The following is a 25134-nucleotide window of genomic DNA, read 5'->3' as shown; positions in this document are numbered from 1 at the left end:
ATTTTAATTCAATTGTTCTGAAACCAGATTAAAACAACAAGAATGATCTGAATTGGGTATGAACATGTTGGAGATGAAGAGTGGAAGAAACAGAAAGAGAATAAACCAGGTTAAATTTGGTTAACTGAAGAGAGTTCCTTCTTAAGACCTATAAAAAAAGTCCTTCCATGGACTCTAAAGAAAATTGGTGCTAATCTTTTTCAACTCCCACAAGAAGAACTATTTTAGAGTCTGGATATGTCTCATGTTTGTTTAAGATTGGCATAATAGAAATCAGTTTCATTTGGGCTTCTAAGCAGTGCCTGACTCATGTTGTTTTAGCTGGTGTTGACTCACTGCCCCACAAAAGATGACACAGCTTTAAATAGGCAGAGGATGGCCTGCTTTTTCCAATTACATGCTTCCAGCAACCAGAAGAGGTGGGGGTCTTCTAGAGTTGAGTTTTCTGCAACTAAGCACAATTTAGACTTAACAAAAACAGTTGCCAAGTTGACCTGGTAATCATGAGCTTTATAAATGAGGAGGGAGAGAAGTTAAGTTGTGGTATGTTAAAAATCACAGGGGCCAGGCATCCTCTGTTTTTCAAAACAAAATCTGCGGAAACTTACAGTCAGCTCTTTTCCCATTTAATTGCCTACTCTATTGAGGTCAGCAAATGTTTTTCTTTAAGATTCCAATGAAAAGCCGCAACAAGTGTGTTTTTAAGACTCTCCACGTTAACTTTAGTGAGATAACGTAGGGGTAGCTGTAATCATGTTTGAAAGGAAGCTTAGGAAATGCCATTCTCATAATCGTTGCCACCTCTTCTATACTTCTATACTCTTAATGTCTCCCAGTGAGAGAGCGAGTTTCCCCCTCTGCCATGATTTCCTTGCCGTCAGCCTGACTGCTCCCAGAACACATCAGACCATGTTGTGGGCCTGAGTGGGTGCCCATGGGTCAGTACGATGAATTCCGGTCTGGCTCAAAAAGTTGGTTATTCCTTATAAGCCTCTCAGCGAGACACTTCTATACTTTGCATACCTGTTGTACCACAGAGATTGCCCCTTGCAATCCTTATTCATGAGTAGTCTTTTTTTTTTTAAGATTTTATTTATTTATTTGACAGAGAGAGATCACAAGTAGGCAGAGAGGCAGGCAGAGAGAGAGGAGGAAGCAGGCTCCCCGCGGAGCAGAGAGCCCGATGCGGGGCTCTATCCCAGGACCCTGGGATCATGACCTGAGCTGAAGGCAGAGGCTTAACCCACTGAGCCACCCAGGCGCCCCATGAGTAGTCTTTCATGATGCGTCATTCCTATTTGTAACACACTCTGAACTCCCTGGCTGGTTAAGAATTGTCAGAAGAAACTCCTAAAGACCCAGCAGTTAGGAGAGAAGTCTGAACCACACTGTTTATATATAACTAAAATGACTGTCCATTCTCCATAGTGTCCCAAGAACTGAAGTTTATCAAAATGAATACCTTGTAAAAAAACAAAAGTACACAGAGCTGGAGGCCATTCTGATTCAACTCCAGACTACAATGGGTCCTGGATTAATTTTCCACATACGAATCCTTGCAGCTCAATTTTGGTCACTATTATCCATTGCTCCAAGGTCATTGATGGACCAGGGCTATTAAGACTAGGCATGGCTGAGGGGTCTAGATTGCCACAACTTATCTTATAGTATCTAAAATTTTTAGAAGGATCTAGAACAAAACCGATCTTCACAAAAGTATGGTCCAGGACCTGGATTGTTATCCAGCTTGACTTCAAATCAGGATAAGCCAAAAAACTGACTGACTACTGGAAGACAAAATAGGAAAGATCCCTTAATTCTCATGGAGTGTTGTTCCTCAACTTGCATTAAGAATTCTTACATTGTAGCATTTTTCACAGAACTAAAACCAAAAAACCTACAATTTATATGGAACCATGAAAGACCCCAAACAGCCAAAGCAATCCTGAAAAAGAAAAGCAAAGTTGGAGGCAAAACTATACTAATCAAAACAGTATGGTACTGTCACAAAAACAGACACATGGGTCACTAGAATAGAACAGAAAACCCAGATATAAACCTACAATTATATGATCAATTAATCTCTGACAAAGCAGAATACAATGGAAAAAGAGTGTCTTCCCTAAATGGTGTTGGGAAAACTAGTCAGCTACATGCAAAAGAATGAAACTGGGTCACTTTCTTACGCCATACACAAAAATAAACTCAAAATGGATTAAAGACCTAAATGTGATACAGGAAACCATACAGACAGTAATTTCTCTGACATCAGCCATAGCAACATTTTTCTAGATATGTCTCCTGAGATAAGAGAAAAAAAAGCCAAAACAAAAAACAAACAAACAAAAAAAACTATTGGGACTACATCAAAATAAAAAGCCTCTGCACAGAAAACAATCAGCAAAACTAAAAGGCAACCTACTGAATAGAAGATATTTGCAAATGACTTATGTGATAAAAGGTTAACAACCAGATATACAAAGAACTTACACAACTCAACACCCAAAATACAAATAATCTAATTTAAAAATGGGCAGAAGACATGAACAGACATTTCTGCAAGGAAGACATCCAAATGGCCAACAGACACATGAAAAGATGCTCAACATCACTCATCATCAAGGAAATGCAAATCAAAACTACAATGAGATATCACCTCACACCTGTCAGAAGGGCTAAAATAAAAAATATAAGAAACAAGTGTTGGCAACGATGTGGAGAAAAAGGAAGCCTCTGGTGGGAAGGCAAACTATTGCAGCCAGTGTGGAAAACAGCATACAGAAGTTCCTCAAAAAGTTAAAAATACACCTACCAGGGCACCTGGGTGGCTCAGTGGGTTAAGTGTCCTCCAACACTTGATTTCAGCTTAGGTCATGATTTTGGGGTTGTGAGACTGAGTTCTGTGTCAGACTTGGAACTGAGCACGGAGCCTGCTTGGGATTCTTTCTCTCCCTCTGCACCCCCTGAAAAAATACTACTACCCTACCATCTAATAATCACCCTACTGGGTATTTACCCCCAAAATACAAAAACACTGATTTGAAGAGATACATGCACCCCTATGTTTATAGCAGCATTATTTACAATAGCCAAATTATGGAAGCAGCCCAAGTTTTCATGGATAGATGGGATGAACAAAATAATAATGGAATATTATTCAGCCATAAAAAAGAATAAGATCTTGCCATTTGCAATGACATGGATGGAGCTATAGAGTATAATGCTAAGCAAAATAAGTCAGAAAAAGAAAAATACCATATGATTTCACTCATATGTGGAATTTAAGAAACAAACAAACAAAAAAAAACCAAAGGAAAAAAAAAAAAGAGAGAGAGAGAGAGAGAGAGAAACCAAGAAACAGACCCTAACTATAGAGAGACAAACGAGAGGAATGGTTATCAGAGGGGAGAGGGGGTAAAGGGATGGGTGACATAGGTGATGGGGACTAAGGAGTGCACTTACCATGATGAGAACCAGTGATGTATGGAAGTGTTGTATCACTATATTCTATACCTGAAACTACTATAACACCATCTGTTAATTATACTAAAATTAAGAGAATAATTTAATTTAAAAAATTATTGGCACTCTCCCCGAGGGAGAATAAAGAAAAAAGAACTTTTATGTTGTGAGTCACACTGCAAGGAATGAAGTAAAAAATACCTTTTCAACTATAGAAATCTTAAAGAAAGCAATTAATAAAATTGAAATGAAAAATTCTAAGAGCTAGTTTCTAAGAACATCAAATTAAAGGATTAACAATTGCCCTTCCCCACTTCTAAGCACCCCCGCTAAAAACCACAGAAAGTTTTCTTGTTACTAATTGCTTAGATCTCACTTTATTGGTCAAATTGAATGACCTCTTAGCACATCTGTCTACTTTACAATACTGTTACCTAAGACTGCATGAGGGGCAAGAATGTAGCTTTTAAATTAAAGGAAAAAAATTCCTAACATCGTACTTGCTTCAATTGATGACAAAATTTTTCAAGCTATTTATATCCATTCATATTTCACACACTGAATACTTACTCCATTGGAAAAAATTAAAATGATTTCAAAAAGAAAGACTAAATCAAAACTGACTATTTGTAATATCTATTATGTGAAAGTTGCTAGTTTGCTAAGGTGGATACAATAGCAATACTGTTCCTGCTCTCAATTAACCTATGACCAAACTGAGACAGAAAAACACTAAATCCATAATAAATAATGTTTCAAGATTTTTTTTTTAAAGATTTTATTTATTTATTTGACAGAGAGAAATCACAAGTAGGCAGAGAGGCAGGCAGAGAGAGAGGAGGAAGCAGGCTCCCTGCTGAGCAGAAAGCCCGATGTGGGGCTCGAACCCAGGACCTGGGATCATGACCTGAGCCGAAGGCAGCGGCTTAACCCACTGAGCCACCCAGGCGCCCCAATAATGTTTCAAGATTTAAACAAAGGTTAAAAGCACCAGTTCTGGAAGGGTTGGGTGGGAATCCTCGCTCTATCATTACCTCACTGTGTAACCATGGGCTGTTTCTCTGTGCCTTAATTTCTTCCTATGAAACAGGACTGTTTTAAAGATTAAATGATAATGCATGTTAAGCTAAGTAAGTTGTCAATAAAAATAGTCCTTTAAAAAAAAGAAATGACATCATAGGACAACGATCTTTATGTTTTGACAGGTGAAAACTCTCTGGCTACTATTGTCAAGGAAATTTTCAGGAAAGAAGTTTAGTCCTTACTTCTCTATTTATTCTCCTTTGGTCCTTCATCTCCAGACACAAATGAGAGTTTGGTTCCAACGCAGACGTGCTAATTTTAGTTACTTGCATGAATGTTTAGATATGATAATGAAGGTAGGGAAAAGTATCAAGAGAAGAAATCAAATGTCCTATTATTAGCTATAATGTTATTTTTCTATGTTCGACATTTTTTTCTAAGCACCTGTCAGATATCTCTACAAGATCTAAAAATATAAATACACCGATGGACCTTTGTATAAAGACAAATGCATTGGCCAGTGTTTTCTAAATAGATTTCATAAATGAATACTGAACAGGAAACCTCAAAAGGATTCTTTTCTCTATATATTACAGATATACAAAAGTAAACTTTCTTGCTAATCACAAAATTTAACACAGATCTAAAGATTTATCTCTCATAAATAAGATAATCAGCACAACTTAGAATTACTAAAAAGTAGAAATAAGTCTCAAGTGCTTGATAATTTTTTAAATTCTACATACTACTTTCTCTTTGGTTTCCTGTCCTTCATATTGTTGCCTGCATGGAGTCATCTTCTAGTAATCTAAGGGATCAGAAATGGAATGCATAGATTTAATTACTTTTGAAGAGTAACATGAGACAAAGCAGCTGGTTCTCTAAGTGATAGTGTATGTCCACCCTTGGACACTTAATACCTGTCAAACAGATAGTTTTATCTATAATACTAATTTATTAAAGAGTGACATAACACAGTTGATACTAAAAGAATGTGTCATAAACCCCAGATACTTAAGATGAATATATAGTTAAACAATCTTTTAGTTCCCATTTTAGAAAAGAGCAACTTGAAGCTTTTAGATATGCTACGGTTTATTCTGAAGTGCATCCTCTAGTAATCACAAAGAAATGAACACATGAAATTTCATGTGATGAAAAATGACACAGTATCCAAACTCACTAACTCAATTAACTAGAACACAGCAAGAAACTGAATCTGGACAAGCAAACCAATCTATGCTCAAAGAAACTGAAATAAGTGCTATCAAAATCTTTTGTTAGATTATACAACTTAGTCCTTTGATAAGCTTTTCTTTGCACAGTTCTAACAACCTTGATTATCTAATGAAAAGTAAATTATAAAGCATGTTAAAAACAACAACATTAGAAAAAACAAAAGTACTGCTAAAGGTTTTCAAGGCTGCCTGAAAACAAAGGGGAATATAACAACAATAAATATTATTTAAGTTATATAAGAAATAAAACAATATACCAATGTAGGCTATTTACTATGAAGGCAAGCAAACTTAAACACCATACTGTCTAAATGATGACAGTCGTTAAGAAAAGGAGCGTTACAGCCCTAGTTAAGGGTATGCCTGACCTTATATTTTCATCCAAAGAGGCTTAAAACAAAATTTGTCACTTAAATGGATAAAGTTTACTTCCAAAATTTTCTTCTGAGGACATTTTATTGCCTTTCTTGGCTCTGTTCCATAACACCCTGCTTTTATTCTTCACTGGAACTGATACCTAAAGACCACAGATTGAGAAAAAGAGAGTAGGAATTACGTTAGAAATGAAATAGTTTGGTTTAAGAACAGAATGAGAAGAAATTTTAATTACAAGTAAGTTAAATATTTACTTTAGTTATGATATGTCTGCATATGTTCAGGTACTATCTCAGGAACACTGGTAAGGGAAAAATGTTTCCATTAAGTATAAACACAGTTCTAAGAAAATAGATAGCCACAATAATACCCTCTAAGCAAAGTGGGATTTAACATCTATCCTCTCTTAACACAGAATTTAATTTAGTAGCCTTCTATTTTTCTCCGAAGACTATCATAAAATTTCTCCGAAGACTATCATAAAATTAGGGAATAGGTTTCATGAACTCGCACCAGAAAAAAACAAACCACTTTTTATATTTGGTTGATTTTTTTTTAAAGGTGAAGGAGATAAAACAAAGAGAAAATACTGAATGTGGGCTTTATAGAAGGGAAAATACATCAATGTAGAAGAATTGAGAAAAAAAAATCAGTGGAGGAAGTTAGAGAAGAAAACAGGAGATATTTCATAATCAGAAAACATCTACCCCAAGACACTTATTAATCACACAGAGGAAAATATAGTTTACCAGTACAGAAACCCAGCAGTCACCATTTTAAGCAGGTGATCAGAGCCAACATCAACATTAATGAGATAGATCACTACCCCCTAGTATGATGCACTTGAGAACGGCCCAATATCATTCTGTGGAAGTCTTACCCACAATGCATAATTTCAGTCTAATCATGAGAAGACATCTCACCCACCCAAACTGAAGAACTTCCTACAAAACTCCAAAATTGCCATAAGAGATAAGGACAGACTGCCAGAGACTGAAGGTTTGGGAGGCAAAACTAAATACAATGTGGGATCTCCAATTCTACAACAGAAAAATTCTAATGCTAGCAGAAAAACTAATGAAATTAGGTTATAAAGACTATATAGTTAACTTTACTGCACCAGTGCTAATTTCTCAGTTGTTTTTTTTTTTTTTTTTTTAAATTTCTCAGTTTTGATAATGGAACCAAGGGTTATGCATAGTGTTAACATTAGAAGAAACTGGGTGAAGGTTACTGGAAACATTCTGAACTACTTTTGCAAGTTTTCCAGAAGCCTAATATTATCTCAAAATAAAAAGTTAAGAAAATATTACTTTTATGTTCATGAATGTGATTTTGCAACACGCTAGTTCTCTGAATTTTTGTGGATACATTAAGGATTAGCGATCAGGAAGAACTGAGCAGGTTAAAAATGGACAGAGCAACTGGCCAAATGTTTAGCCAAATGACATGATCAAAGGAAATGTGCCAGATGTTCTCCAACAGCTCCACATATGGAGGCACCTACACTCAGTAGGGGCCCCACTGTAAAAAGAAACCAGAGACACAAACTCTAGTTTTAACCGTAACATTAAAAATGACCCATAAATATCTTATCCTCTCATAAGAATTCTATTTCCATAACTATTTCTGAATCCTCTAGAAAAAGTATTTTTTAAAAAAAGTATCTGCCCCATATGTTAATGTACCTCTGTATATGCCTAGAAGCTCACATAGACTTATATAAGTACTTAATTGAAGGAGAGCTGGCACCTTGAAATAAATGTCTTTTCAATTTCCATCCAAGAAAAGTATGGCACTAAGAGTTGCTAGATTTAGTTTTTTCCACAAAATAAAGTATTTTCTAATCATCAGTAATTCCACTTTAATCAAATCATTCCCATTACTATGAATAGTTAAAATATTATAAAACAATATCCCCTTTACAAAAGTTTTAACTTTGCTATAGAATTAGAATTCCTAGGATAACCTTGGTAAGCTTCTTTATTTGTTTTTGAGGAAGAGCTGGTTCTCTTCCTCTTCTATTTTTGTTCTCTCTTGGGAAGTTTATGGTAAAACGAACTAAACAGAATTTCTCATGGCCCTTTAATTCAATACATGCACAAAAAATATTATATATATATATATTTTTCTTATCTATAGCTTAGAAAATCTTTGAAAAACAAGACACCTTGCTTTATCTTCAGCTATCTTTCATTCTGTAAGGGAAATTATTTTGTATGTATGTCAATATTTTCACTCTAGATTCTGATTAAGAGTTTAGAAGCTCAGCCTCTTTAAAAAAAAATCACATGATTATAAAGATAGTCCCAACCACTTAACAGAACTGAAAGTTTACAATCCTTCATTCTCTTTTATCCCTTACAAATAGAATGTAAAGATAGAATGTTTGTGAAATAAGGAATTACCTTCTCTCCTCCCAACAAATACTTAGTTCTCCAATTTTTTTTTCCCTCCATGAATACATTTTGGGGATAGGTACCAAAATGCCAAAAACGTTTTACTCTCCTCTTTATATCAACAACTGTGATTAAAAGTGATAACAGCAATAATACATCTAACAATTACTGTATGTTTCATTGGTATTGGACCCTATTCCAAGCACCTGAAACAAGCGGCCCAAGACGACGTGGTAATAAATGGTGTAGGTGATGTGTGGGGTCTGGGAGCCTGACCCAAGCCGGAGTAACTGGCAAGTACACTTTATACTGGCTACTTATTTTAATACAATAAAATGTCAATCCCTAAAGAAACCGCAGTGGCCACCCGGCATCAATGCTGAAGAGTTAGAGGGGAGGCATGTAATGGAGCAGCCATGACCGCTTCAGTCAGTGCTGGCAGGCCAGCAGCAGAGCCCTGAATTGCTGGATCCTTTATTCTTATATTATTATTTATTTTAATGAGAAGCTGGCAGTCCAGAATGATATCTGAAGACTCTTGCTTTCAAAAGGTCGCTACTTATTCCAAGCTTTCTTAAAAAGTCCTATTTGTCTGAAAGGTAAAGGGCCACATTCTCATGGCAGGGGCTTTGTCTTATTTATCTTTGTATCCCTAATACCTAGTGTGTGGCTGGCGCATAGTAAGTACAAACAGTTTGACTTCTGCTGTTAAAAATCCTGCTGTTTTACCTTGACCATTTTTAACCTTGGTAGGAATTCATTAATTTATTCAACAAGCATTTACTGAGCTACGACAATGTGCCAGACGCTGCTCTAGGCACTTGAGATTCCAACAGTGAACAAAATAGAAAACTGAAGAGAGAGATAGAGACAGACAGAGATTATACTTTAGTGGGAAAAAATAGGCCCCCAAAAACCCAAAAGCCCATAAAGTCAGATGGAGTGGAGGCCTGAAAAATAAGGAGATGGTTTGCTTTGAACTGAACCTTTGCTACTCAGAGCTAAAGAACAATGATACAATAGTCCATGCTTCCTAGTGCCATACTGGTCACTCCTCCACAAATATGTTACACATATGTAAGCAATTAAAGGAAAGGATATTCTTGAAAGAGAGAGTGCTTTCTTCATAAGTAGAACAATACAATCTTGCTACTTGGCTTGAAAGGAAGTATTGATCAGTAGTTAGGGAGTCAAAGGTTAATAACTCTCGGTCCTGATTATTTCTGTTATCAGACTCATGATTGATGGTGTCCTCCGGCTCCTTGTAAATACAGGAACCTCTTTTTGATTGTTGTTACTGGGAACCAAGAAATTAAGCTATTCTCTCATGATTTAGTTACAAGGGACGGGGTCAACTATCTCCTGCATCAGAGAGTTGAGTGGTACAAAGGTTCCTATAGAGAGGGTGAGTGGTCACCAAAAATGCAAACTTGGAGCAGCATAAATCTGATTGGCAGCCATATGATAAAACACTAACTATGACACACAGCTCTTTTGCTCTCATGCATTATCATTCCACAAGACCACATGCTGAGTTAATGGAACTTCTCCTCCAGTTTGCTTTGGAAACGGATGTAGTTTCGGAAGGCCCAAATGGCACAATCTAGCTATTACTCCTAGACAGCTGCTGGGAGTTAGAGACAGGACAGCTAGACCAGAACCATTTAAAAATGCACAAACCAGGGCCCTGCTTCTCCAGAACTCACTTATATCTATTTAGTTCCTCATAATCTGAGTAATTATAGTCAGGGATTAAGTTTAGAAAAGAAAGCACCCTAAAGACAAATGCAAGTTTGTATCTTCAAGTAGCCTTTAAAACAATGTGCTACTAAAACTGGAAGAAAAATGTTACTTTCTCATTGTCTTTACATAAAAATAAGATTTCACTCAACCTGCTCTTTTTGGAAGAAACAATATTGTCTTTGTTAGCCAAGCCTAACATAGATCTCATGCCAATGTGGTTTGTTCTTCTCATGGATACTAGCCAAAAGGATATTCCTTGAAATAAAATCACAATCTGTTGAAAGCCTCACAAATCAATTAGATGAGGAGACAGAAGTAATCATTATCACATAACTAAAGATAAAAGTATGAGAAAAAATAAACGAAAATAAACTTAATGCAAAAAAGAACATCAACACTCAAACTTCCCACTTGTTAAAAGAGGAAAAAAAAAATCCTCAGTGGATCCATAGTAGATAAAGAGCCACATTTAAATAAGCAAAACTTCCCCTAAATATGAGTCAGATATCAAACCATCTCATTTATCATTGTCTGCCCAGGGAAATTTCCTAAGAGTCTAACATTTTTGTTTAGTTAATGGAAGTCACATTGGCCTTGATCTTGCATCGAACAGATGAACACTGATACAGAGTAATTTAACATAGATCCATGCTATATTAAATCTAAAATACACATAATGAGATGGTTATAACCTCTTTTGACCCAAAAGAAATAAACTATAATAGCATTTACAGCATTGAGTCAACATTAGCAATAATAAAAATAATGATACCAATGTATATATGCGGCTGAATGGTTATTAAAATCTAGAAATAAAATTGTTTTTAAAAGTCTACTCAGATTTACTTTTTAGAGAATCTTTCCAGTTATGTTTTAACTCAGAAGGCATGCAGTTACTAAAAAACTTTTAATAGCATTCGAGGATTTAGGATAATATATTTTAATTTCTTTTCTTTTCTGCTTGTCCCATTTCCAATGATTTTTTTTTTAATTCTCCAATATGTCAATGGGTGAATTTGGCAGAAATGAGGCATATGCCTATTTATCCTCAAGTTGTATCAAAAACACAGACTTTAGCCACTGTCGGCAGAGACTTCGTGCACCTCCCACTAGCAATCAAGGACAATACAAAGAGCAGTAGACCCACTCATCCAGTCCACTAAAAGTTGGAACAACAATCAAGTGAAGGTGCTCTTATGCCCTGGCAGAAAACACAGCTGGGAGATGAAAGCCCAAGCCCGGGAAACCTCTGCTCCCTTTGAAGTCGCTCTGGGTACCTGCTGCCAGGGTGGCTGGCGGTGGCCCTGGGCGCGCAGCGGGGTTCTGAGCTGGGTGGCTGGGAGCGAGCGTACGAATGGTAGGCAGTCAGCACCACGCCGCCCGAGTCCTCCACTTCCATCCTCAGCGGCGCATGTCCCCGCTCCGGCCCGAGAACAAAGGCGGAGACCAGCATGGACCAGCGCACGGGGACTCGGTCACCAGCGGGGCGGTGTGGCCCGTCCAGCTCCAAGGGGCTCGCTCTGGCGGCTGTCAGGGGCGCCCTAGGAAGCCGCCCCACCCTCGGGACAGCCCTATTAGCAAGGACTTAAAGACACGCCCACAAGTCCCGCTGGGGGTGGGGGGTGGGAGCCGGGAGAACACCGCGGGGAGGGGGGGCGGGCAGAGGGAGGAGAGAATCGGGGACCAGGGATGGGGGGATCCCTGTTTCTAGGAAACTGGAAACCCGCTGTGATCCTTTAGGGCTCAGGCTAGCTGCTCTAGCAGTTTTTCTTGCTTTGTTTCTTTTTCCTTTCCTTTTCCTTTTCTCACCCCCCCCCCACCACCACCAAATGGGGGAGGCTTATCCCATAGCTGGGAACATTTCCTGCCTGGCAGCAAGAAGCAAGAGAAAGAAACCTTGCCCTGGGAGCCTGGGCTGAGAAGGAGAGGGGCCCGATCTACAACGTGTGGTCTGGGGAAGAAAGGAAGAAAATGTGACACTCTCTCATTTAAAGTATCCACATCAAAAATTGAAGAACCGGATTACGTTGCTGTGTGCTTGGTCAAGTTACAATAAACTTGATTTCCTTTTGGGCAGGTAACTCCCTCTTACAGCAAGCAGAACACCTCCCTCCCTCACCCTCAATGCCACCACAGCAACCAGACTCTTACCTCACTCTACATCCCTTTCCTCCTCCCAGTCCTGATCATACTAAGATACTGCTTTCAGCTTGTCTGAAAATTAGACTTGATTATTCTGGGTCCAATGCATGTTTTTTCCAGAGGTCTTTATTTAGAGGAAAAACGTGTTACAGGGAGGCAGGTAAAAGGGGGCATAAGCAGAAATGATTTTCAATGATTTGGGATCTGAAATATGTCTTTAGGTAAATAAAATTAACAGCACAAATGGAAAGACAACATTCTTTTAACCATATGAAAAGGGAACCAGAAGTTATGGAGGCCCACAATGAGTTCATCTTTCAGGTGCAGACAGGATGTTTTACCTGTTGTCTCTCACACTCCCCTGGGAGTTAGGTGAAGGGGAAAAGAGAAGTTAGTTCACCCCATACTGAGGGGTGACCTAGGTGATGCTATTTAACATCTCAGAGTCTGTTTCTGCATCTGTGAAATGGAGGAAAACAATATTCTACTCGTGGGGCTAAAAGCACCACATACATGTTAGGTTCTCAAGAAATGCTGGTCCTTTTTGCTACTTCCTTCACATTTTTAAGAAGAGAGACATTTGCTTTCACTGCCCTTTCAAAGGTTGGGAAAGAAAAAATATATACACAAAATGCTTCTTAGGAAATATTTTGTTGATTGAAGGGGTTGGAATAAGAATGACTAACATTTATTAAAATACCCTTTAAGTGTTGGATCCTGCTCATTAGCTCTTTAAACTCTCTGAGGTAGGTATATTAGTATCTCAATTTTGTGAATTAAAAAAATTTATCAAACATCAGTGTATGAAAAATGAATGCTTCACTCTTCAAAAATTTCAGATACAAAGACGTATCTCTTTACCTACTATGTTTTATATTAAATGCATCAAAACAAAGATAATACTTTCTTAAAATGTGAAATAAATTCATAATGTAATTATTGATATATGTCCATAATACCTCATCTAAAATTTTGGGTCCAGGGGTGCCTGAATGGCACAGTCGCATCCAACTCTTGGTTTTTGGCTCAGGCTCAGGTCCCCATCTTGGAGGTTATGAGATAGAGCCCCACAGTGGGCTCCATGCCCAGTGGGGAGTCTACTTGAGATTCTCTCTGCCTCTCCCACTCATGCTCTCTCTAAAATAAATAAAATCTTTTAAAATAAATAAATAAAAATAAATAAAACTTTGGGCCAGATAGGTTTCAGAATTTATAATTTTTTAAAATTTTTATAAGTAATTTGGTGCAGGTGCAATTTAATATAGAACACTCTACCTCCAGCAGTTAGGGACAGGACTCTTTATTCAAACTTATTGCCCAAGCATAAAGAATTGATTCTAAACGGGATAAATAAAGCCTATTCATAGCCCACATTTATTCAGATCAGGTCTGTCACCAAATAAGTTTTGACACTAAACTTTTTTAAACATGTAATTTTTACAGCTTTTTACATTTTGGAATTACCATAAGGAATTACAGTAGTGAAACTTTTTCTGGGCATGGAATTTGTCTCGTTAGCATTTTTTTTTCCCGAAGCTATAGATTCAGAATTTTAAATACTTGCAGGGCATCTCCTTGTGAATATTTTTAGCCATAACTGCCTCAAGATGTCCAAAACTGCAGTGGTGTTCCCTCATGCCAGCTTCAGCAGCCAGGCCTCCTTTCTTATACATGCACATTTTTGATGCCCTGGAATCACTGTGGCTTCTCCCTCTGATCTCTTACACCACATCTGTCATCTCTTTCTCAAAATGTCCACCAACTGCTCCTTCTATTGCCCATGCTGTGGTCTTTGTTCTCACATCACCATCTCTTGCCTAGGTGACAGCCATCCTTCTTTGAAACAGATGACTTTCAACCACCTTCCTCTTAAATCGTCCCCCTCTTCAAAGAGCTGATAGAATGATTCCCCTAAAACATAGTTCTTCCCTGGGCGCCTGGGTGGCTCAGTGGGTTAAAGCCACTGCCTCTGGCTCAGGTCATGATCTCAGGGTCCTGGGATTGAGTCCCACATTGGGCTCTCTGCTCAGCAGGGAGCCTACTTCCTCCTCTTTCTGTCTGCCTGCTGCTCTGCCTGCCTGTGATCTCTATCTGTCAAATAAATAAATAAAATATTTAAAAAAAAAAAAAACCATAGTTCTTGCCCTTCTCAAAAGCCCTGTTGTAATGCACTTGCTACAAAATAAAGTCCAAGCTCCTTAGAATAGGTGCTCATTAATCTACTTTGATCACCTATTACTTTTTTACTACTGAGACGGGCGGCCCTCTCACACCAGGCGGTCTTGCCCTCTTCCTTTACCCTTGCTCCTACCTGTCATTTTCCTCTCTAGAAATCCTTAAAAACCCTCTATGCTCCCCTCGCTCCATGAAGCCTTCTCAGGTGTTCCTAATCCCAAGCCCTCCCCTTGCTTCTGTTATCAGAACCATCTCACTCTGCCACGCAGTTAAAGCACAGTCAGCCAAAACTGTGCATCATGTACACACTCTGCTACTGTGCTCATTGCACACTCAACTGATAGATCATAGAGGTTTTTTCCACTGAGCTCACATGCGGTTAAGAAACCCTTCTCAAAACGGAGCCTCCAACAACCAGGCAGCTTTGCGATGAAACTATCTGCTAACCCAGAAGTGTATTATTATTTTCCAGCAAAGCAGTGTCTTTTTCTAAATTGCAAGCTACTACAAGAGCTGGTGTTATATTTTTGTCTTTATACTCCAGAGCCCAGAGTGTTTTGCAGAGTAGGCAATCAACAAAGAATATCTGTAAAATCAATGAACATATAAATCAATGAATGAAGGAGAGCACTCTTTCATTCAGTACTTCCAATCTTTCAGGGCAGCCAAGGAGTTATTATAAATGATTCATAAGTCTGTACAACACTGTAAATAGTAACTGCAAACTAAAGAAAAAAATGTTCCACACGTATGTACTAATACTTTTTGAATGTAGACATATGCTGTTGACTTAACAATATACAACTCTAAGCATTCTTGAGTTTTGAGGCTTCATAAAGATGGTAGAGTGCATATATTGGATATTATAGTACACTCTGCAGGACATTTTCCTTTTGCCCTCCAGATCCCCTTGCTACCCTCTCTAATGCGCGGGGCCCCAGTGGCTCACCTTCTGGTCTGCATCCCTGAGCTCCCTTGCCTCTGGGGTCAGGTAGGGTGCCATCAAAGAAAGGTGCCAGCTGCACATCTACAGGGAAGGGGAAAGGCCAGTTTGGGTATATATTTCCCAGACTTGTCTGTCGATTTGCTACCAGCTGACTCCTTCCACCTCCTAAGGCCTTAGCTCCTGATGGCAGCTCCCTCCCACACTGCTCTCTCTGGAGTCCAGTAATGCTTTCTCTACCTAGCCTTTCGAGCTAGGAGTATTCACAGTTCCTGGTGCACCAAGTAATCCCTCCTTTGTCCCTCCTGCACCATCCCTGTTTGCCCTCAACCCACCCACAGCCTGACAGACAATCCCTTTAGTAAGCTCTCCTCATTTACCTGTGCCAAGTGCCCCATCTCTTCCTGCCAAGACTCTGACTGATAGGTGTCCCCACTGATATCTGGGGTAGTATCCTATAAGCAAAAACGCTGGTATGCCTGCAATAACGTGTAAAAGACACACACACCAGGAGGGAGAAACACCAACGATAAAATAGCCTCCTGTCAGTTCAGGTGATTTATCACTACATAAGCTCAGGTCTGAACAAGTTTTATAGTCATGTGATTCATGAAAACGCTTTCAGATTAGAGAGCTTTGGGGATTTGGGAATCATAGATGTGGGATTGTGGAGCTGGTAGAGTCTGTTAACATTTTTGGCATTCTGGGAAACACTTGCCTAGGGGTTCACAGCACAAGACTATGACAGCTGGCTCAGCAGCAGAGTAACCAGGGACCCTGGGAAAGATACTCCATCTGGGAACTGGGTTGATAAACAGCGCCTAGAGTGGACAGTGTACATTCAGAGCACAGAAACAGCACTGGAATCATAGAGGGAAAATTCTAGTTTCCTATGCATACTGCTCTGTATATCACCGCAGCACCCAGCACTGGACCAAGAACAGGACACCTGGGTGTCAGCACCAACTCTGCCAACAGAAGGCAGGACCCAAGCAAATTGCTGAACTGCAGACCTGTTTCTTCACACACAGATGAAATAAAACATTTATTTATTGAGTACTTGCCATGTGCCTGGCTCTATTCTAGGCGTCAGAACCTCAATTCATGGAATACTCACAGCAGCTTTTTGAGATAAGTATTACTGATAGCATCTTCACTTTACAGTAGAAGAAACTGACTGCATTAACTTGTCCAAAGTCACCCTGGCTAGGACATGGCAAAACAAGGGAGTCTGTCTGGCTCCCCGCATCCAAGCTCTCAAGCATTGTATTTCTTTCTTTTTTCTTTTTTTTTTTTTAAGATTTATTTATTTGAGAGACAGAATATGCAAGAGTGTACATGTACTTGAGCAGGGTAGGGGCAGAGGGAGAGTGACAGAACTTTAGAAGACTTTCTGCTGAGTGTGGAGCCCAACTTGGGGCTCGATCACATGACCGTGAGATCACGACCTGAGATGAAATCGGGAGTCGAGCCCTTAACCAACTGAGCTACACAGGTGCCCTTATATTTCTCTTTCGTAAAAGTTTTGCTGAGGTTCAATATACACTTCTCCTTTATATTGTAATAAAACAGGTCATCGGACTCATTTTTCTTTTGGCAGCTTCCTATAAACCTGTTTAGTATTTTGGAGGATAGATATCACTAGCATGTAAGAATAACGATGAAAACAGTAATAAATGAAGAGAGAATTACACATATTTTCCACATACAACAGTAAGGTAGTTCACAATTTATACGTAAGAACAATTCATTAATTTCTCTCAGAATGTGTCGGAAGTTAACTCAGTATTTCATTCGGCCTTGTAAGTGTGTCGGTTGATGGCTATATATAAGGCATTAGAGAATACTACCATTTGTGAACCCTACGTGCACAAAGACTTCACTGGCACTTGCCAATGAAACTGAGGAGGCAGAGTGGTAGACCAAAAAGGGTCAGAGTTAAATCTGAATTATGAATTTGCTACTTACTGCTTGTGTTACCTTAATTTCTCTCCATTTCTATTTCCTAATTGAAGCATGGAGAATCTCCTCTGACAGGTGATGGGAAGATAAAATGAGAGAGCACCTTTAAAACATCAGTCATAGTGCTAAGCAATCTTAGATGCTCAAGAGATGTTGGTTTCCTTCTCTCTTCTTTACTATCCGCTGTCACCCATCCTCTACTTAGCCCTTCTAGAAGCATCATTTGAATTCAATGCTCAAAAGTAAACAATCTGATTTTAGGAATTCCAAAGGCATTTCATAACCTTTACTGAAAGAAGAGTCAGACTCAACTCTCATAATGATGCACCTAGAAGAGCCTCACAAACTCTGGCCCCTGGGTGTCAGTGACACTGCAGTATTATGAAGTATGGTGACATCCCAACATATTCAGTTCTATGAGAGGCAAGAAAACAGCATTTATGCAAAACCTCAACAGGGACAAAAGAAAAGTGCCTCTTGTGGCCTTGGCTGCTTATCTGGCAAAACTACTGCTAGAATAATCACTTAAGAGCAGAACAGGAAAACAGCTGCAGCTGCAGGAGTCTTTGTTGTGCTGACCGACGTTCCCTTAGCAAGAGGGCTTGAAGTTACATGGTCACTGGTCCTATCTTGCAGGAAATGAAGGCACAGTTCTCTCCTACCTAGGGGAACATGCTAGTTCTATCAAAACTCCTTACATGCATTCCAACTTCCCCAATATTCCCTAGAAAGGTTGGGTCAAATTAAGGGGAGTAAATGCAAAATTTCATTTATATGAAGAGGAAATACTTTAATGAAACAGGTATTTTAAAAGTATTTAGAAAGGTAATGTGTAAACCCTCCATCATTGGGTCAGCTGATTATTTTTGAAATACTATCCTGAAATTATTCTCAAAACTTATTGGCACTAATTAAATTATACAAATTTATTTTCTGAATGTTCTTATTATGACACAGAATTTTTAGACTACTCTGATTTTCCTATTGCTTTCTTATTGCCTATTTTTAAAGACATATTAGGTCCTATATTCTTCAGTAACTATTCTGTGCTCTATGATCAACTTGGTAATTGGGGTAACAGACGATGTCACCACAAGAAACTGTCAGCCAGGTTGAGACTCCATGTTATCTATGTAAGAGACGTAACTGAGTCACTCAAGTGACTTAATTGACTTCTACAAATAAACTGACTGGAAATAAATCACAACCAACACACCCAGGCAGAGTGGGGGGAAGAAGCCAGATCAACCACAGACATGAAACTTTGGTTTAAAGAGACTTGGATTGTGGAATACTTTCTACACTCTGCAATTATACAAGGGGTTTTATTTATTCATCCATCCCTCCATCCATCCTGAGAAGGTACAATCATCATTAGTACCTACAATGCTAAACACCAGGAATGTAAAAAGAAACACGAATTTGAAAGCACAGTCTCTGCAAGAGGTAGGAGTAACTGTTGGAGTAGGAAGTCATCAAAGAACCTCCCAGAGGAGGTAATGCTAGAGATGAATCTTAAAAGATAAATAACAATTGGCCAGCTGAGGTATGAGCAGTTGGGGGTGATGAGAAGGGTATTCCAGAAAGAGATAAGAGACTGAAAGTTACAGAGAAAAGTACAGATCAAAGGTACAGAAAATTTGAATTCAAATTCCAATGTGGCACAGGCAGGGACTCACCTTTAGTTTAGCTTTGTTGGACAATAGGGTATAAAGGAAGGAGAGCTAGAGATGAAGCCAGAGACAGAGGCCAGGCACTGGGGGGCAGGGGCGGGGGGGGGGGGATTCGAATGCCATCTGAGGAGTTTAAATTTTACCCTTGAGCTCAAATGGGAAATCCACTATAGGTTTCAAACAAGGCAGTACTGGGATCCTCTTATGTTTCTGGATGGCCCCTCTGGGCTCTGTACACCCTGGTCTGCACTCAGCACTTCTGACCTACATCTCCTGCACTTCACAACCCCGTTTGGAAAAGAACGTACAGGAGAGCCTAGGGAAGAAGAAAGCCTGTTGTGAATGGCCAGATGCTAAGCCCCAAACAGAACTCTAAGAAAAAATCCAAGATGGATTTTAAATAGCTACTAAGAAGAAGTTTAGCTTCATGCCTCAGAAAGGAAGTTGAGAAAAGGACCCAATCAATCTCCTCTCTCTGAAACTAGCTCATTACTACAGATCAGTAACCTGGTTTATTTACAGTCACCCCAGGCAGAGGAGATGGCCTGACTTGGAAAGTGATAAAATAAGAACATCAGGTTTCCATTGAGTAGAGGAAGGAGTGAGCAGGACAGTGAGTGCTTGGGAACCAATACGGCATGCAGGGCTACCAAAGAAAAAGGTTTATTACAAGAGGTCTCGGGCTGCAAACCACAAAAATATTTCTGATTCTGAAACAAGGAACAACATTTTAGAAAGATAGTGAGACTATCACATTATGGAAGGTCAAAGCTGCAGAACAAGGTCTGGGACAGAAATGAGAACACAATCTTGCCAGAATACAGTCTTGCCAGGGTGTCTTTCTTCCCATCCTTGCTTCATTCTTCTCAGGATACAGAATATCAGAACATTGTATCAGATTCTCTGTGCTTAGTTTGCATGCTTATCATCCATTAGACAGTCCCTGGGTATTAAAACAAACAGTCTAGTTGACATGGCCTTTAGCAATGCTCTTGCCTTCTGTAATGGCAAGCCAGGCCCCAAGATCACACACCATGTTGGAGGACAGTCCCTAAATTGTCATTTGGGTGCAACTGGGTAGCAGAAGTGGATTCTGAGACACCAACAAATAATCAACATCTACTATAGCAAGGTTTGGTGAAGCCACAGGGAGGCATATCTGGCATGAAATCACCAGCCAGGAGGCCTGGTCAAGTCATGGAGGTAAACATATCCAAGAGCTGGGAAAGGAAGAGGTCTTACAGAGAGTGAAGTAAAGAAGTGATGCCCAGAAAAAGAATACACTTGCCCACCTTGCAGTTTTGCCTAGATGTGGCCCTAATTTATTTCCTGAAGTTCACAAATCATGTGGACCTTTGATTTTTGTGATGAGAGTAGGAGGGTTCAAATCCATATTGGCTCATCAGTTCTCAAATATGGCTCAGATGACATCATTCAGTAAGACTTAAATGACCATGCGGTGCCTGGGTGGCTCAGCAGCTTGAGCAGCTGCCTTCAGTTAGGGTCATGATCTCAGGGTCCTGGAACTGAGCTCCCCATTGGGCTCCCTGCTCGGTGGGGAGCCTGCTTCTCCCACTCCCTCTCCCTCTGCCTGCCACTCTAATTGTACTCTCTCCTTCTGTCAAATAAATAAAATCTTAAAAAAAAAAAAAAGAAAGAAAGAAAGAAAAGAAAAGAAAAAAGGCTTAAATGACCTGAGTCACTTGGGTCTGGAGATATATAATTGAAAGTATAATTTTAAAGTAAGTTTGTGAAATGGTGGTTGAAATGGTAAGGGTGGAAGAAAGGCAGTGTTTGAAGTAGGAAAGAGATATGAATAAACTCTGTTTCTTCCATTTAGTAGTATAGGACTATGAGCCTTTATTTAATCTCTTTGAGATCCAATTTTTCTTGTCTGTAAAATGAGATGGTAATACCTACCATACACAGTTGTTGGTCAGGATTTAGAAAGGAAGACTTATAAAACTGCTCTGTACATAACACTCAATACACATATATTCCTTTAATTATGCTATGCTTTCAAGAAATTGCTATTCTACCTTCTACTTTTTTAGCAATACCTACTTGAGGTTTCAGGGAAATCCAATAAATTCTAGCCACCATTATCAGTCAACCAAAGAAGATAATTCAATACATTCCAAGGACTACAAATATTTCTATGGGAAAGGGTCATGACTGTGTTAACAGAGCCATGCACTGAAACTGAGTGGGCCGACTGTAGGAAACTCATGTTTGTTTGTCGGTTAAAACATCAGTCAGTGATGTACCTAGTTATTATTCATTATTATCCAGCTCAAAAAAAGTCATAGAAAGCCTGAATGCCTCAGCATCACAGACCAGAATACTGGCATGCCCCCTCAAGAGGAAGTCTTGACTCACAACACTGGCACTCCAGATCAGTCACTTCTAGTTGCTTTCTCAGAAGGCAGCTAGCACACTTAGTACAGATTCTGGGACAAGGTAGGCTTAAACAACTATGTAATGAATAAGGAGCCTTCTTCCACTTAATCCTCAGTTTTAACACCTGCAAATGTAAAATGAAACTACAGGTCTGCTACCTGGCTGTGCCTTTCTCAAAAAAAGTGGGAGGACTGGAAAGTCGTAAGAGTGCAGTGCCAGTGTGCCTCAAAACTAGAGAACAGGATACTGTGTAACCTGTGCCCCTGGATTGTGCGATGCAGCCATGTCAGAATGGTCTAAAAAACAGGAGTATAAGGCTAAAAGAAACAATAGTTGTAGTAATAAAACCTGTGTTGAGGGAAAGGCCAGTTCTGATCTCTGCTCTGTCACCTGATAGCCATGAGACCATACATTAATACTGATTTATATTTCTACCTGATCCCTTTCTTTGGAGCATCACCCCAGGTATCTTTACACAGGAGATATCCTTAGGCCATGTAGTCTGGATTGAGTACACCCAGCACCCTCTGCCTCAATGCTGGCTCAGACTTGGGCCTGGGTGTACGAATGGGTATTTGACCAAAGCTGGGCCACTTTCCTGGGACCTCTGCTAGATCTTCACAATAATAATTTTTTTCTTTCTCTGTAAGGATACTGCAACCCCTGCAGCTGTAAACAGCCATCTTGCTACCCCAAAACTTGTGTGATCTATCTTGAAGCCAAGGAGAAGCAGAGGTGCTGGGGACCTTCCTAACAGCATCATCAGACTCTCTATTCTGAGGCATGTCTGAAGCAAATACTACCACTTCTTTTGGTGCTTAAGCTAGTATGAGTTGGGTTCTTATATCTCACAACCACAGAATAATAATAATAAATAATAATAATAATAGCTGGCACACATATGGCTGTAAACTCTGTTTGTTTCATTTAGTGCCATAGGACTATGAGCCTTTACTTAATCTCTCTGGGATCAGATTTGTGTTTTACACACCTGACTCCCTTAATCCCCATAACAGCTGCATGAGGAGCTATTGTCAATATCATTCTCTCCACTCTGGAGATGGGAAATGGGAGCACAAAGAGAATTCACTCAGGTCAAACATCCAGAAAGAGATACAGGTGGAATTCAACCCAGGTAATCTGACAGCAGGGTCCAGGAACTTAGCAACTATACCACTGTGAACTTGGGTGGGGGGGCAAGCAATTCAACATATCTGAGCTTTCAATGTGAGGAGGAAATACTTAACATTTTATCAGAGCAGGCTCTAGTAAATAGCAGTGATTGCAGTGTTTTATATTATTTCCCTATTTCATCCCATTTCCTTCATTCTGAGCGGAGCTTGGTGGGTGGAAATAAATGACCTTACATTTACAAACAGCTTTGAGGATTTGCAATGAATACTGGGTTCTAAGAATCATGATAGTCTGTTCCCTAAAAACAAGTAACAGTTCTCTTCCTTTCCACAGAGAAAGATTGAACCACAGTTTGGACCTTGTAACTTGATTGTCTGTCCTTGTCACCATCATATGTAGAAATAAATGGCCACTTGATGCTTGGCTGTTTTTAAAAAATCCTCTCAAAGTGACTGAAAAGAGGTTGTAGATGATGAGATACTTGAGAAAGAATTAGTATACCCTTAACAGTGCTTCCAAGAATTCAGAATCCCTTTGTTGTGAACTCATTTCAACTGCTAATGGTGGAAAAGGGGTATATTTCCTAAATCAGATGAATTCCTGTTCTCTACAGATCACAAATCTGATCCAAATGAAATATAATTCTAAAGGTAATCTGGATAGTAGAAATTTACCTTGAGATAACCGCAGTCACCTAGAGTCTGCTTCTTTTATGATTTTATGCCCCTGCAACTTCCCGGGAACTCTTTCCCTCTGCCGAGACAGGCCAAACTAGCCACTTCCCTCTTCTTGGCTAGTTTGCTCTTCCAGGTCCCTCTGGTGAAGAGCAATGCAATAGGTGCTGAGGCATTCCTGGGCATTACCACTTGGCTGCAGCTATCAAAGGGAAAAACCACTCAACTTATCTACCCAACTATAAAACTAAAGTATTGATTTGATTTTGTATTTCCCAATATAACATTCTTCCTGTTCACCAAGAGTACAACTGCTTTAGTGTGAATTCTCCAAAGAAGGATCATAAACAGATAAAAGGAAGTGCAGCAGGGGCGCCTGGGTGGCTCAGTCGGTTAAGGGTCCAGCTCTTGGTTTTGGGATCTCAGGGAGGTGAGATTAAGCCCCCACATCAGCTGGAGCTCAGCATAGAGTCTGCTTGGGATTCCTTCCCCCTCTCTCTCCCTCCCCATCTGCTTCGACCCACCCTCTACCCCGTTCCCTCCCATATGCTTACATGCTCACTCTGTTTCTCTGTTTCTCCCTGTCTCTCTCTCTCTCAGCTTTCTCCTAAATAACTAACTAACTAAATAAGTAACTTAAAAAAGTAGTGCAATATGGTCTCATGGCTAACAAGTGACAGAGCAGAGATCAGAATCGGCCTCTCCCTCCAACACAAGTTTTATTACTATAACTAATGTCTCATTTAGCCTTACCCTCCTGTCTTCAAAGCCATTTTAACAGGGCTCCATTGCATAACTCCAGGGACATAAGGCACACAGCATCCTATTTCCTGCTTGAGGATCACTGACACTGATCTCCTGTGAATTTTGAGTCCTCCTACTTTTTAGAGGGAGTTTCAGTAAGGTAACAGTCCTGTACTTACAATTTTATAATTGTGGATGTAGAAACTGATGAATTTGTCATTGTTGGAAAAGAGAAACAGCTACAGCTTTAAGTTCAGATTTTCACTTTCAAGATGGGCCCTTGAAGGACATTCCAGATATACTAGTCAAGAAAACTAGGCTTTTCATGACTCAAGCTCAGCACTTAAGTTTCCTAAACTTCCTATTAATAACAAAACCAAGAAGACTAGAAGATTGAATGTGGAATTTTTAAACCATAACACATAAGGCTGCAGACAGTGATATAAAGAGAAGGGCAGCATTGCTCCCACACAGAAACTGTCACAGAAGACCTAGAGAACACCAGCAATGTCCAATGTCCCCCCAGTAAGAAATGACTGGCAAACTCACAAGGGAATTACTACAGCTAAGATGAAAATGACTTTGTGACACAGGGCTTCAGGGTTGATAGCCCAAGCTAGGGAGTCAAACAGTAGGCCTAGCCAGACCACAGGAGATCCCCAGGGCCAGAAAAGTCTGAGGTATAGTTCTAATGAGCAGGAGGAAATGCTGGAGATCCCAAGAAACACTGCCTGTGCCTAATGAGTGAAATAGAGCTCCACCAGGAGTGAGGACAATGTGAACAACCACCCCTCCCGGCCTTCCACCACCAAAGAGTAAAGCAGGTAAGAAAAGTCTGGAGGACAGCACTAGCCCCACAGTGTTACAAATGTCTCCTGTACCCAGACACAATCTCAGGATACCAAGCAGAAGACAAAAACCCACCGCAGAAAAGAAAAATCATAATGAGAAGTTGGAATTTTGATTGAGCTCAAGTCAGGAATTCAGTGATTTCCTAAAAAAGACTTATTTAGGGGCGCCTGGGTGGCTCAGTGGGTTAAAGCCTCT

At 39.6% G+C, this 25134-nt stretch overlaps 1 protein-coding gene across 6 annotated transcripts in view; it reads right to left on the bottom strand.

Annotated features, from left to right (window-relative positions):
- Positions 1–25134, bottom strand: part of ARHGAP28 (Rho GTPase activating protein 28) — a 249382-nt gene that overhangs the window by 204541 nt on the left and 19707 nt on the right. For 3 of the 6 annotated variants that reach the window (XM_047697638.1, XM_047697639.1, XM_047697640.1), the window contains exon 1: positions 11518–11801. The exons of 2 other annotated variants lie outside the window; for them this stretch is intronic. In XM_047697638.1, the coding sequence (XP_047553594.1) occupies positions 11518–11693 (176 nt within the window). In that variant the 5' untranslated portion in view covers positions 11694–11801. Of the gene's footprint in view, positions 1–11517; positions 11803–25134 lie in introns of those variants that run through there. One more of the 6 variants, XM_047697646.1, reaches the window with a different exon arrangement.

This window comes from Lutra lutra, chromosome 12 (assembly GCF_902655055.1).
Source record: "Lutra lutra chromosome 12, mLutLut1.2, whole genome shotgun sequence".
NCBI lineage: Eukaryota > Metazoa > Chordata > Mammalia > Carnivora > Mustelidae > Lutra > Lutra lutra.
This window is presented reverse-complemented; position numbering and strand designations above follow the sequence as displayed.